The 14,234-nt window shown below is 38.1% G+C and overlaps 1 protein-coding gene across 1 annotated transcript in view; it reads left to right on the top strand.

Annotated features, from left to right (window-relative positions):
• Nucleotides 1–14,234, top strand: part of SOS2 (SOS Ras/Rho guanine nucleotide exchange factor 2) — a 107,364-nt gene that overhangs the window by 37,940 nt on the left and 55,190 nt on the right. The window contains exons 7-8 of the mRNA XM_021101439.1: nt 3,440–3,550; nt 7,301–7,399. Coding sequence (XP_020957098.1) covers nt 3,440–3,550; nt 7,301–7,399 — 210 coding nt within the window. The remainder of the gene's footprint in view (nt 1–3,439; nt 3,551–7,300; nt 7,400–14,234) is intronic.

Raw genomic sequence — 14,234 nt, 5'->3', positions numbered from 1 at the left:
GTCAGTACCTGCTTGCTGGGCTCTTAACAGCAGCAAGGACCTGCAGGAAGGTGGCACAGGCTAGTCGTAGTTGCAGGGTCCTGGGAAGTGGTAATGAGCCTTAGGCAGATTTCAAGGTGTCCAGAGGATTTAGCAGTGGCAGCAGCAGTGTGTGTGAGTTCCCAGGGGAGTGAGAGCAACAACAGATAGTGTTCCATTGCAGTGCCTTCTTCTGAGGTGATTGGGGCCACAAGTGCTACCTGTTCAGGAACCCTTAGCTGTAGCAAGCCACGCCCACCTCTGGAGTCAGTGATAATTGCAGTGGTTTGCCCCCGCCGCCTGCAGACCACCAAGAAGCACCCCGTCTCACTTAGCCCACACAGAAGGTGCTGCCCATGGTGGTCCTAGTTGCAAGATCCTGGGAAGTGACAGAGATCAAGCGTGTGGGCACTGCCCAGAGGGTTTGGCAGTGGCAGTAGCAGGGCCATTGTGCTCCCACGGGTGCAAGATGGTGTTCAGTCACAATGCCTGCCTCTGTGGTGCCCTTGAGGTGATTAGGGCTGCAAGTGGGATCCCCAGTGGTAGTGGGCCATGCTCACCTCTGGAGTCAGAGATAACTGTGGTGATTTGCCCCCCCACTTGCAGACACTGCATGAAATTCCCCATCCCGTTTAGCTCATGTAGAAGGTACTGCACAAGCTGGTACTAGTTGTAGGGTCTTGGGAAGGAACAGTGATCAAACGTCTGGGCTCTGCCCAGAGCATTTGGCAGTGGCAGCTGTAGGGTGGTTGTGTTCCCAGGGGGGTGAGAGCAATAACGTTTGGTGCTTGGTTGCAGTACCCTCTTTTTTTTTGCCAACCTTTGAGGTTACTGGGGCTGCAAGTGGAGCCTACTCACAGGCCCCCAGTGGTGACAGGCCATGCCTCCCTCTGGCCTCTGAGTCAACCATTGAGTTCCGTCCCTGCCACCTGTAGATCACGCAAGAGGCACCATGTCACACTTAACCCCTGCCCCTGCTGCCCTTAGCCCGCACAAGAGGTCCCCAGCCACCTGTAGCCTGCACAAGAAGCTCCCAGTATCCCATAGCCCAGGCAAGTGGCTTCTTGCCACCTGTAGCCTGAATCAGAGCTGCATGGGCAGGGAGATTCCGATGGTGGTCTGCCCCTCCTCCTCTTGCCCTCCCCAGAAATGGCACCTTTCCTCTCCTGTGGTCCCAGACCTTCTCCTGGGTTCCTCTGCTGTGGCATTCCACTTCCTAGCCCGTAGCACACCACTCCTACACCTGTGGCACACTGCTCCTTAGCCTCTCAGGCTGTCCCACACAGCCAACCCTACCCCTCTCCCTGGAACTGACCTCTGGAGCCTAAGTCTCAGGGTCCAGCCCCGACCAGAGCATCTCAGGCTACGGTGTCCGGAGTGGTGGTGCAGATGATCTGTGTGGCTGTCACTCTACTTTGCCCTCCTCAGTTCATCTGCTGCACTTTTCTTGGTGACTTTGAGGTCCCTCCATCTTGGCTGATCTCCCAGTCGGTTAGGTGGCCTCCAAGGATGTAGGTCGTTTTCTCTTTCATAGCTCTCTCTCAGGAATGTTAATCCTGTCCTGATTCCTTTTCTCTCTCTTTTTCCTTTTGTTCTATGCAGTTATGTCAAGAGTTTCTTGTCATTTTTGGAGGTTTAAGTTCTTCTGCCAGTGTTCAGTAGATGTTCTGTGCAAGTTGTTTTACATGTAGTTGTGAGGTTTTTTTGATGTGCTTCTGGAAGAAGGTGAACGTGATGTCTTTCTCCTCTGCCATCTTGATACGCCTCCTAATTTTGCTTTTTTAAAAAAATTAGTGATATTGAACATATTTTTCATACTTATCGGCTATTTTTATTTCTTTTGGAAAACAGGTGTTAAAAGTGCTTTCTTTATATTTTATGTAAATTTCTTAATTTTATGATCTCTTCCTAATTTTTCTATAGGTAGAGATCCACTTGTATTGTATCCATTTTGTAGAGAGTGAAACTGATAATTGTAGAAATATTCAGTCACTGATGCCTAACCAGAATATTCAGGCTTGCTCTTATAAGAAAGTTTTTATATTTTGTATATTCATAGCCTGGTTGCTTGTGTACTCTTAAAGATAATCATGTTTCAAAAACTTAGTATATTTTCTAATTTTTATTTTATTTTAGTGGTAAAACGTACAACAAAATTTGCCATTTTGACCATTTAAAGTATACAATTTAATGGCATTAATTAAATTCACAATATGATATGTTATACCCACTACCATTATCTAGTTCCGGAACTTTTTCATCACCCCACATAGAAACTCTGTACTCATTAAGCAGTAACTCCCCTTTTTTCCCTTCCCCAACCCCTGGTAATCTCTAATCTTTCTATTTCTGTGAATTTGCTGATTCTAGATATTTGATAAAGGTAGAATCATTGCAATATTCTTTTTATCTGCTTATTTCATTTAGTGTAATGTTTTCAAGGTTCATCCATGTCATAGTATTTATCAGAACTCCATCCATTTCTGTGGCTGAATAATGTTCCATTTTGTGTATGTACATTTTGTTTATCCATTTATTTGTTGATAGACACTTGTGTTTTTTCCAGCCTTTTGGCTGTTATGAATAATGCTGCAGTAAACAAACAAGTATCTGAGTCATTGTTTTTATTTCTTTTGGGTATATACTTAGGAGTAAATATATGCTAGGTTGTATGGTAATTCTTTGTTTAGCTTTTGAGGAACTGCCAAGCTGTATTTTTCACAGGGGCTATGCCATTTTCCATTCCCACCAGCAATGGATAAGAGTTCCAAATTCTTTATCCTTGCCAACATTTGTTATTTTCTGGAAAACATACTTATTTTTAATATACAAAAATGAAAAATCTTACTTCTAAGTATTGGGGACATTGATTATTATAAAATAATAGGAATTTATTTTACTATAAGCATCGGACAAAATATGGGCAGTTTCTGTTTTGTTATTTGACTGTTTATTAGTCTTTGCTTTCTTTTTCTAATTTGGAAAAAATGTAGAGTGGATAAAGCAGCAGTAGTATCACTTTTTGTTTCCTTTGAAAGTATTCTAATTGTAAACTCCTTTCAACCTAAGTAACCTTTACTGAAATTTCAAATCCTAGCCTTCTTTTACTATAAATACACCTTTTGTTTACCTGGAGTAAATGTGCATAAGCATTTTAGTAGTTTGATCCTTGTGACCACAAAGTCAGTGACCTGTTTTAAGACCATTCCCTTATATCATCTGTCGCTCGGTGTCATTACTTACATTTAAAAAAAAATTTCAAAGTAACAGCCATAGTTATTATTTGTCCCTAAAATTAAAAAAAAATATATATATATAAATGGATGGAGGACTTGAGTAAAAATTTGCCAGTAATATATGCCATATTAGTAGAAAAGCTGTTCTTTTAAATATAACATGTTTTTCCTTTTTAAAAAAATAGGAGCAAGCATTTGATCCTTATGAAACGTTATCACAGGATATTCTTTCACCAGAATTTAATGAACATTTCAGTAAGTTGATGGCCAGACCTGCAGTGGCTCTACACTTTCAGGTAAATTTAAATTGAATGTTATTTTTTTTATAAAGTAACTAAAGAAATATTTCACCAGTCCTTCAAAATCAGTTAATCGTAAGCCTATTCTAGGTCATTTTTTCTTTTCTGTCTTACTTACTTGTAATTTGTCCTTAATGTAGAACTGTTTTATAGGATTCCATCACAGATACTGGTTGACTAGAAAAATCTGGTACATTCTGTATTTGAAATATAGATATTAATATGGAGAGCTATTTCAGGATCTTATTCCCTATAGGAGATAAAACTGCAATCACAGAGTAGAGAATATCCTCCTATAGTCTCATCCAGATTTCTCTATTAGGCCAGTAATTTAAAGGAGATAGATATATCAGTGGAGAGTATGCAAGTTAATTGCTTTAGTAATGCAGTTAGATAAAACAGGAGTAAGTGGAGAGAGACAAAGTTATATTTTTACTCTCTCAGATTTAATGAAGGTTACATTGGCATTGATGACCCTTGACTACTTATTGAGAAACTTCCTGTATTTAGACTGGCTCTTCTCCTTTAGCATGTGAATATGGTCAAATTGTTATTGTCCCAAAACAAACAAATAAATAAACAAACCTTTGTCACTCTAGCTGCTCCCCCTTCTTTTTTTTTTCCCCATTTGTAACCAGTTGTCTTCATACTACTTTTTATTTTATGATTTTCCATTAATCTGCTGCATCTGTGTTCTAATCAGGATACAACACTAAAAATTGCCCTTGACAGTGAACTTCACTGCCAAATCCCATGGATATTTTGATTTCATATTTATACTGTAGTATTTGTTAGTAGACCTCTTGTCCAGTTGACTCCTATGATACTACTAGTTGTAGGTATTACTCTGATTATAGATAGTAATTTGTTTTCAGCCCCTGCTTTTCTGTTCCTCTGTGCCGTCCTTGGGAACTTTATACATACCCTTTAATTTCTCACTATTACCTATATGCTGGTGACCTCCTTTTTGTATTTTTAAGCCGTAACTCTGTTTTGAGCACTGAACGTGTGTGTATGTATACACTTTCATATAACCAGCTGCCCTTTAAAGTAATTCACTCGGATATCCCATGGGGACTTCAAAAACTGAACTTAGCATCTTCTCCCTGCCTACTCTATTGTGAATTTCCATTCTTAACATCCTCTACTTCTACTCTATTCAAAAATTTGTCAATTCGGAATATATATTACTCCTAAAAATATACTTAAATGAAGGAATAATTTTTTTTTTTTTTTGCTTTTTAGGACTGTACCTGTGGCATATGGAGGGTCCCAGGCCTAGGGGCCAAATAGGAGCTGTAGCTGCTGGCTGCACCAACCCTGGATCCAAGCCACATGTGCGACCTATACCACAGCTCATGGCAATGCTGGATCCTTAACCCACTGAGCGAGGCCAGGGATCAAATCTGTGTCCTTGTGGATGCTAGTCAGATTCCTTAACTACTGAGCCACAGTGGGAACTCCAGGAATAATGTTTTTAAGTTAAATCTTATATATTCATATAAACCATAAAGTAAACATTAGTTAAATACCTAATGATCTAAAGGGCACCATCTAGGGAAAAAAAATGTATTGAATACAAAGCAAAAAGGGTTCCAAAAGCAGGGGGTGGGGTGATTATGTTAAAAACTTTTGGAGTTCCTGTTGTGGTGCAGTGGTTAACAAATCTGACTAGGAACCATGAGGTTGCGGGTTCGATCCCTGGCCTTGCTCAGTGGGTTAAGAATCCGGCATTGCCATGAGCTGTGGTGTAGGTCGCAGACGCGGCTCGGATCCTGTGTTGCTGTGGCTGTGGTGTAGGCCGGCAGCTACAGCTCCCACTGGACCCCTAGCCTGGGAACCTCCATATGCCACAGGAATGGCCCTAGAAATGGCAAAAAAAAGACAAAAAATAAAAAAATAAAAACTCTTGGTGGCCGAAATATCGTATCTGTCTTTGTTTTGTCTGGTCATGTCTAAGAATTAAGAGGTGAGAAGGTTTGAGTTCCCTGGTGTTGCAACAGGTAAAAAGGATCTAGCCTTGTCACTGCTTTGGCTTGGGTTCTAATCCCTGACCTTGGAACTCCCGCATGCCATGGGCATGGCCAAAAAAGTAATTAAAAATTTTTTTTAAATAAATTTTAAAAAGAGAAATGAGGTGGTGTAACAAGGGTGGATATTACCTTTTAAAAAAAAAAAAATACTTTGGTGTTCCCATTGTGGTGCACTGGAAATGAATCTGACTAGGAACCATGAGGTTGCAGGTTGGATCCCTGGCCTAACTCAGTGGGTTAAGGATCCAGCATTGCCATGAGCTGTAGTGTAGGTTGCAGACACAGCTCAGCTCAGATCTGGTGTTGCTGTGGCTGTGGTGTAGGCTGGCGGCAACAGCTCCAATTAGACCCCTACCCTGGGAACTTCCATATGCCTTGGTGCAGCCCTTTAAAAAAAGACAGAAAAGACAAAAAAAAAAAAAAAGTACTTCATCATTCATTGAACATTGTAATAAAGGAGCGAGGAGCCTTGTGAAGTTCTCATATCTGAATGTACTATATTAGAAGCAGTTAGAGGTTCTTCCAGATGCTTCCTATACTTGAGACTGTGACATTAACATGTGTATTTGAATTTAAGAATGAAGTCAGACTTGCTGCAAAAATTAAGTCTGATCTGGCTATTTTATTCTGACAGTGAAGATTACAATACTATTATCAATATAGTTACATGGCATGTTTTTCATAGATTAAGTTTAAATCTGAAATTAATTTAATCATTGTTCGGTGAAATATATTTAAATCACATCTACAAGGTACTACATCCACCAAAACACATTCTTTGTACCTACTTAAACTTAAAACATTTCAAATAAAAGTAACATAAAAAATGTGTGGTGAGGTACTTACATTCAGCATTCCTTTAGGGTATGTGGAAGCCAAAGCTTTTGAAGAAAAGCTGAGAAGACTGTTGTTAAAATTATTTTAGCTATGAAAGATGAAGTGTATTATAAATTTATTTAATAACTTAAAGGAAGAAAAAGCTTGATTTACAGCCCTTTAATTTCAGTATGGAACATGCTTTCCATTTTAGTTTTGATGCATTTGTATCTTGTATCCTTTTCTTCTTGCTTTTTAGGGCCACACCGTTGGCATATGGAAGTTCCCAGACCAGGGGTAAAATTGGAGCTATAGCTGCCGGCCTGCCCCATAGCCACAGCCACAGCTACGCCAGATCCAAGCCGCATCTGTGAACTACACCACAACTCATGTAAACGCCAGACCCTTAGTCCACTAAGTGAAGCCAGGAATCGAATCCACATCCTTATGGATACTAGTTGGATTCATTTCCCCTGCACCCACAATAGGAACTCCCAAAACTAGTCATACTTCAAAATGCTGAAGGAGCCCCATGGGGCCAGTGGCTGCCAGATTGGATGGTGCAAATACAAAATACTTCCATCAATGCAGAAAGTTCTATGGGATAGTACTGATTTAACTGTCACTCTGTATATTGACAAGTTATTTAACTTCTCTAAACCTTACCTTCAACAGCAATACAAGAATAAGTAACACATACTACTTGTTTTCAGAGGCTCCTTCATGGGAGAATTATTAAATGGAATAATGAATGCATAGCCCTAGCACAGGGGGAACTCCCATTGTGCCACAACGGGAACTCCCTAGGTCTTATATTCTGCAAAGCTACTTGTGTTAGGCACTGCTGTTATATAGCCTTGATATCAGAGATAAACTGTTATGTCTTTTTGCTTTGCAGTCCATTGCTGATGGCTTTAAAGAGGCAGTTCGCTATGTTCTTCCCCGCCTAATGTTGGTGCCAGTGTATCATTGTTGGCACTATTTTGAATTATTAAAGGTAAGGTGAAAATTTCCTAAGCCAAAAAAAAACTTGCATTTATGAAACTTACAACTTTTTATCTAATGTTATATTTAATACTTTTTATTCCTAAAAATAAAGTATCTTAAATGTTATTTTGGTTTTGGAGACACACAGTAACAATACTTTAACTCTTATATAAGTAATTAATAACTTTTATACATAGCATTGTTCTGAATTTCCATCTTGTTATAACTTGTCAAGAAAATAAATTTACAGTAAAATCAAAGAGTTTCATTTCACGGATAAGATCTGTGATGTGGTCTCTTTATTATTCATCCTTTGAAGCCTTAAAGCACTACTGTCTATATATATAGATATTGTATCTGTCTATAGCATTCCTATCTTTATCTACATATAGATCCTATAACTATACTGAGTTGTTGGTTTCGGCAGCCTGTTCAGATTTTTTTTTGCAAAGGTTAGTACACATAAAAATATATTGAATTCCTAAAGGTTCTACTATATAGTATTAACTTTATTATGATATGTAACATACTTAGAAAAAAGTGTAAAAATATAAATATGTTTTATGATAAATAAATGTAATTTGTAAGCTCACCAGAAGAAACCACTGCCCTGACTTTAATAGCAGCTACTTTTTTGCTTTTCTTTACAGTTTAGCTGCCTATCTATATATAACTAAAAATATATGTAGCCTGCTTTTGGACTTTATATCAATTAGATCATAGTATATATATACTATTTTATGTCTTGTATCTCTGAATGTTATATTCGTAAGGTTCATTGATGTTATTGTATGTTTTCTAGTTCAATTTTCTTGCATTGTTTGAATAAATCATGACTTGTTTATCCTATTCTGGTTGATGAACAACAGTTTTTTGCTAATAATGATAACTCTTACTATGGACATTCTTTTTTATATCTCATGGTCCACACATGTGCATGCCTTTTGTTTCTCTAGAGCATATACTCAGGATTGAAGTTGCTGGTCATAGGGTGTGCATATTTTCAAATTTAATAGATGATGTCAGGCAGTTTTCCAAAGTGGGTTATACAGTTTACACTCCTACCAGATTGTATGTGATATCTCCATGCATATTTACGTATTTTTAAATTTCTGTCGTATGGTGTATTTATAGTATTTTGAATTTCTATTTTATTGATTATTAATGAACTTGAGAATAGGTTTATTGGTCTTTTGGATAACCTTTTATAAGGCTTTTATCTATTTATAAAATTTTTTCCATCTCACTCATTAGTAAAAATTAAAATAAAAGCCAGAATAACTCTAATAATTTGTAGGCATCTAGGCAAAGAATTCATTTGATGATTTCTTTCTTTTTTTTTTTTTTTTGTCTTTTGTCTTTTGTTGTTGTTGTTGTTGTTGCTATTTCTTGGGCCGCTCCCGCGGCATATGGAGGTTCCCAGGCTAGGGGTTGAATCGGAGCTGTAGCCACCGGCCTACACCACAGCCACAGCAACGCGGGATCTGAGCCGCGTCTGCAACCTACACCACAGCTCACGGCAACGCCGGATCGTTAACCCACTGAGCAAGGGCAGGGACGGAACCCGCAACCTCATGGTTCCTAGTCGGATTCGTTAACCACTGCGCCATGACGGGAACTCCCATTTGATGATTTCTAATGAATCCCTACCTCAAGAATTCTGTTTTTATGAAGTCTTGTTACCCATAATGAGTGAGGCTGGAGTTCACCAGCTTTTGTGCCCATATAGATGGGCAATTTGATTTTATTATATCACTATGGAGACTAATGGATCCATAAAGAACTCATAAAAAGGACTGTAGCCGTCATATGAATAATACATTTGCACCTCCAGATGTATATTTGGATTCCTAAAATTTTTTAGATTATGTTCATGTCTAATTGGAAATCCTATCTATAGTCTTATAGTTGCTTTCTAACAGTTACCAATATTTAAAAATTGTGGGAGTTCCCGTCGTGGCGCAGTGGTTAACGAATCCGACTAGGAACCGTGAGGTTGCGGGTTCCGTCCCTGCCCTTGCTCAGTGGGTTAAGGATCCGGCGTTGCCGTGAGCTGTGGTGTAGGGGTGTAGGCCGGTGGCGACAGCTCTGATTCAACCCCTCGCCTGGGAACCTCCATATGCTGCGGGAGCGGCCCAAGAAATAGAAAAAAAAAAAAAAAAATTGTGGCTTGACTACAATTGATGCTTTTTTTTTTCCCCTATTGGATGATTGGTTTTTAAAGTCCCTGAGGTCTGCGTTTAAAATCAGGATGACCTGACTCATCCTGAAGCCACAGTTTACTACCAGTTAATTGCTGTACTCCAAGTACTCTTAGCCACTGTGATTGGGACTAGTGGTTGATCATTTAATTAAAAATCAAAGCATCAGAAAGAAATATGTACAGTTTAATAAACACATAAAACCCATACGAATGGACATTTATAGGTATTTATATGCTAATTGGTTGACTTAAGGTAAAAACCCTTTTCTTTGAGTATAAATCTTGCTTGTCATAAAAATTGTCATTATGATTTCTATTATCCATTTCTTTTAGGTGGTACATAAACGTGAAGATGCTCGTAAAGTAGTCTGAGGGCAGAATCTAAGTTTTTTATAATTTTTACAAATCTTTTACTATTATCTTCCCTATACCTTTTTTAAAAAACTTGCTTTTTTTAAAAAAAGGAGTTTCTGCTGTAGCATAGCAAGTTAGGGATCCTGTGTTGTCTCTATGTCAGTGTGGGTTCAGTCCCCAGCCCAGCACAGTGGGTTAAGGATCTGGCATTGTTACAGCTGCGGCTTGGATTCAATCCCTGGCTTGAGAACTTTCATGTGCCCCAGGTGCAGCCAAAAAAAAAAAAAAGACTTGCCTTTAAAATTACTTGATTGAGTTTTCCTATAAATATCTTTTTTATATTTCTTTAACTTATATAAGGTGCAATTACATAATTACACCATAAGCACAACTGTCACATATTTGGAAACATATATTGCTGATTGGACATCTGACTCAATTAGTAGAACAGTGTAAACCAACTCTAATGGAAAAAATAAAAATCATTATTAAAAAAAAATGCTGCTTTGAATATCAATGAACAAATATGGCCTTGAGACTCTGCTTTCAGTTATTTTGGATATATGCTCAGAAGTGGAATTGTTGGATCATAGGGTAATTTTATTTTTAATTTTTTGAGAAAGCAGTGTATGATAACCCATAGCAGTTTTATACCATTTTACATTCTCACCAACAGCTCACATGAGTTTCAGTTTCTCCATGTCCTTGCCAACACTCATTATTTTCTAAATTTTTAATTTTGATAGTAGCCATCCTTATGGATGCGAGGTGGTATCTGATTGTGGTTTTGATTTGCATTTCCCTAATGATTAATGAGATGGACATCTTTTCATTTGCTTTTCATTTGCTTGTATATCTTTGGAGAAATGTCTGTTCGGGTCCTTTGGCCATTTTTTTGTGAATTTGTTTGTAGTTTGTGATTGTATTATAGGAGTTCTTTATATATTCTGAATATTAATACCTTATCATCTATATCATTTGTAGATATTCTCTCCATTCTGTAGATTGCCTTTTTGTGATACAGTTTGGGCTTAAGTACTCATCCAAAAGAGATTTCATTTCATGTAAGCTTGTTTTGGGACAAGAACCATAAGAAGGCAGTTTGGACCAGTGTGACTTAAGGCTGTTATGTCCTTTGGGAATAGATAACACAGTCCTGGAGTGGTTTTATGGTAGTTTTAATTGGAGGTGTCTGCCTCAGTCATATACCAAGGGATATGTATTTGTGGACATGGTATTTAAGTATTACTTGAATTTTCTTTCCCAGAATTAGAATTTATGATTAGCAAGATAGAAAAACAACTACATTGTGAGAAATTATAGGATTTGATATGTAGTATGCCTTAAATTATTTTACAGTACATTGTTAGATTATTATTATTTGTAGCAATATTTTAAAGTTTGTATTTTAAAAGGTAATATGTTTCTTTTTTGTTCTTTTCCAATTTAAGTCTCTCTGGGGTTAATCATAAACGGCTTTCATTTGCTTATTTTCCTCAGCTAAATTTTAGATTTTTTTTTTCAATGACCACACCCACGGCATATGGCAGTTCCCAGGCCAGGGATCGAATCCATTGGGTTTGGCAGTGCCATTTGGCAGTGCCAAATCCTTTAACCCAATGAACTGGATGGGGATTGAACCTGCACCTCCACAGCGACCTGAGCTGTTGCATGCATCAGTTATATTCTTAGCTCACTGTGCTGCGGTGGAAATTTCAGTATTTTTCTTAATATATATTTCAATCCTTATGTAAGAGGAAAAAGACTGATTTATAAATCTCTATAGTATACTTCTCATATTCTAAGCAACAAAATCTGTGTTTATCCTTCTGTTACCAAGAACATATTGACTCTCACTTTAGAATTGGTTTATTTAAAACCAAGTAACATTCTTTTATTCTCTAAATCTGGTCATTCCTTGGAAATTTAGTAATGAAAATAAAGATTCTCCTGTTAAGAGTGCTTAATCCATCTTAATTTAGTTTAAAGCTTAACAGGAAGACCTATTATTAATAACTTTAATGAGGTTCATTGGGAAATATTAGCCAATATTTCATTGAGACAGTTGAGTTTCTTTAGGTAATACTTTTAAAACCTACTTTGAGAAACACAGAAAAAAGTTATAAGAATAGTATAGTGAGCTCCCTTCATCTAGATTGACTAACTGTTAACATTATGTAACATTTACTTTGTCCCTGTCTTTGTATTCTTTTGTGTATGTGTGTAAGTGTATTCATAACATCAAGATCTTGAGATAATGTTTATTGAAAGAAATATTCTGACTCTTGATAAAGACTCCAAGGAATATTTTACTACCTAATATTTACTCTTTCATTATTGACACATCACTTAAGGACATCTGGAGGAAGATAATGTACATTTTTTAAAAGCACATAAAGAAAAGTGAGGTTTTGATGAGTTGAATTTCCCACCAAATTGCTAAAATTCTATTTTCATGAAAGTCTAGAGAGAAGTTTTTTGTTTGTTTTGTTTTTTGTTTTTTTAAGGCAGTACCCACAGCATATGGAAGTTCCCAGGTTAGGGGTCGAATCGGAGCTATAGCTGCTGGCCTACACCACAGCCGCAGCAATGCCAGATATGAGTCACATCTGTGACCTACACTACAGCTCACGGCCACACCAGATCCTTAACCCACTGAGCGAGGCCAGGAATCAAACCCACGTCCTCATGGATACTGGTTGGGTTTGTTACTGCTGAGCTGCAACAGGAACTCCCAAGAGAAGTTTATTATTCCTGAAAAAAGAGTTGATCACATATATTACTTTACATCTAGACTGAACTCCCAGCATAATGAATTAGAGACTCCTTCATAATTTATTATAATTTCCCTTGTTTTAGGTACACATATCTATAATAGAAACATCATTTTATAGAAATTCAGGAGAGGAGTTCCCGTCGTGGCGCAGTGGTTAACGAATCCAACCAGGAACCATGGGGTTGCGGGTTCTGTCCCTGCCCTTGCTCAGTGGGTTAACGATCCAGCTTTGCCGTGAGCTGTGGTGTAGGTCGCAGACGCGGCTCGGATCCTGCGTTGCTGTGGCTCTGGTGTAGGCCAGCGGCTACAGCTCCGATTAGACCCCCTAGCCTGGGAACCTCCATGTGCCACAGAGGCGGCCCAAAGAAATAGCAAAAAGACAAAGAAAAGAAAAGAAATTCAGGAGAAGTATCTAAGTATTTTAGTGAAGTCTCATAGAGTTAAGAACTTAGATGAAATGTAAAACCTTGGGCCAGATATACTTAAAGACAACTGAGAATAATGATTACCAAGTAAGCAAGGAATATATTTTTCAGTCAAGCTTGTGAGATAACGACACATTAATGAAAGATCACTTCCACTTTATTACTTAGTATAAAGCTTATATTGTAAGGGCATTTATTCTCTCCAGCGTCTTTTCCAGAGCACATTTACTTCATTTTAGTTCTTTTTTATTTTATTTATTTATTTTTTTAATGTCTTTTTTTTTTTTTTTTTTTTGTCTTTTTGCTATTTATTGGGCCGCTCCCGCGGCATATGGAGGTTCCCAGGATAGGGGTCGAATCGGAGCTGCAGCCGCCGGCCTACGCCAGAGCCACAGCAACGCTGGATCCGAGCCGCGTCTGAGACCTACACCACAGCTCATGGCAACGCCGGATCGTTAACCCACTGAGCAAGGGCAGGGACTGAACCCACAACCTCATGGTTCCTAGTCGGATTCGTTAGCCACTGCACCACGACAGGAACTCCTTTTTTTTTTTTTTTTTTTTTTTTTTAATTATTACTTTTTTAATGTCATTTTTTTTTTTTTTTGTCTTTCATTTTAGTTCTTAAACAATGTAATTATCCAGTTCGTTTTTCACCCCTTTAACTGGTGGTCATCAGATTTTGGTATAGTGTAGTATTTTGCATAGTTGTGTTTGGTGTCATTGTAGAGAGTTAGTGTAATAGTGTACAAAGAATATGAACCCTAAAGTCAGAGTTCCTGGGTTTGACTATAGATTCTGCCATTCATCTTGGGTGCCTCAGTTTTTTCATCTGTAACATGCATAGAATAGTAGTACCTATCTTACAGAGTTGTCACAAATATTAAAATAAGCTAAGGCATAAAAGAATCTGCACAAATTCCTGTTGTGGCACAGTGGAAATGAATCCCACTAGTATCCATGAGAATGTGGGTTCGATCCCTGGCCTTGATCAGTGGCTCAGGGATCCTGCATTGCTGTTTCTGTGGCATAGGCCAGCAGATGCAGCTCTGATTCAACTCCTAGCCTGGGAACTTCCATATGTCCA

This window comes from Sus scrofa, chromosome 1, assembly GCF_000003025.6.
Source record: "Sus scrofa isolate TJ Tabasco breed Duroc chromosome 1, Sscrofa11.1, whole genome shotgun sequence".
NCBI classification, from domain to species: Eukaryota; Metazoa; Chordata; class Mammalia; order Artiodactyla; family Suidae; genus Sus; species Sus scrofa.
This window is presented reverse-complemented; position numbering and strand designations above follow the sequence as displayed.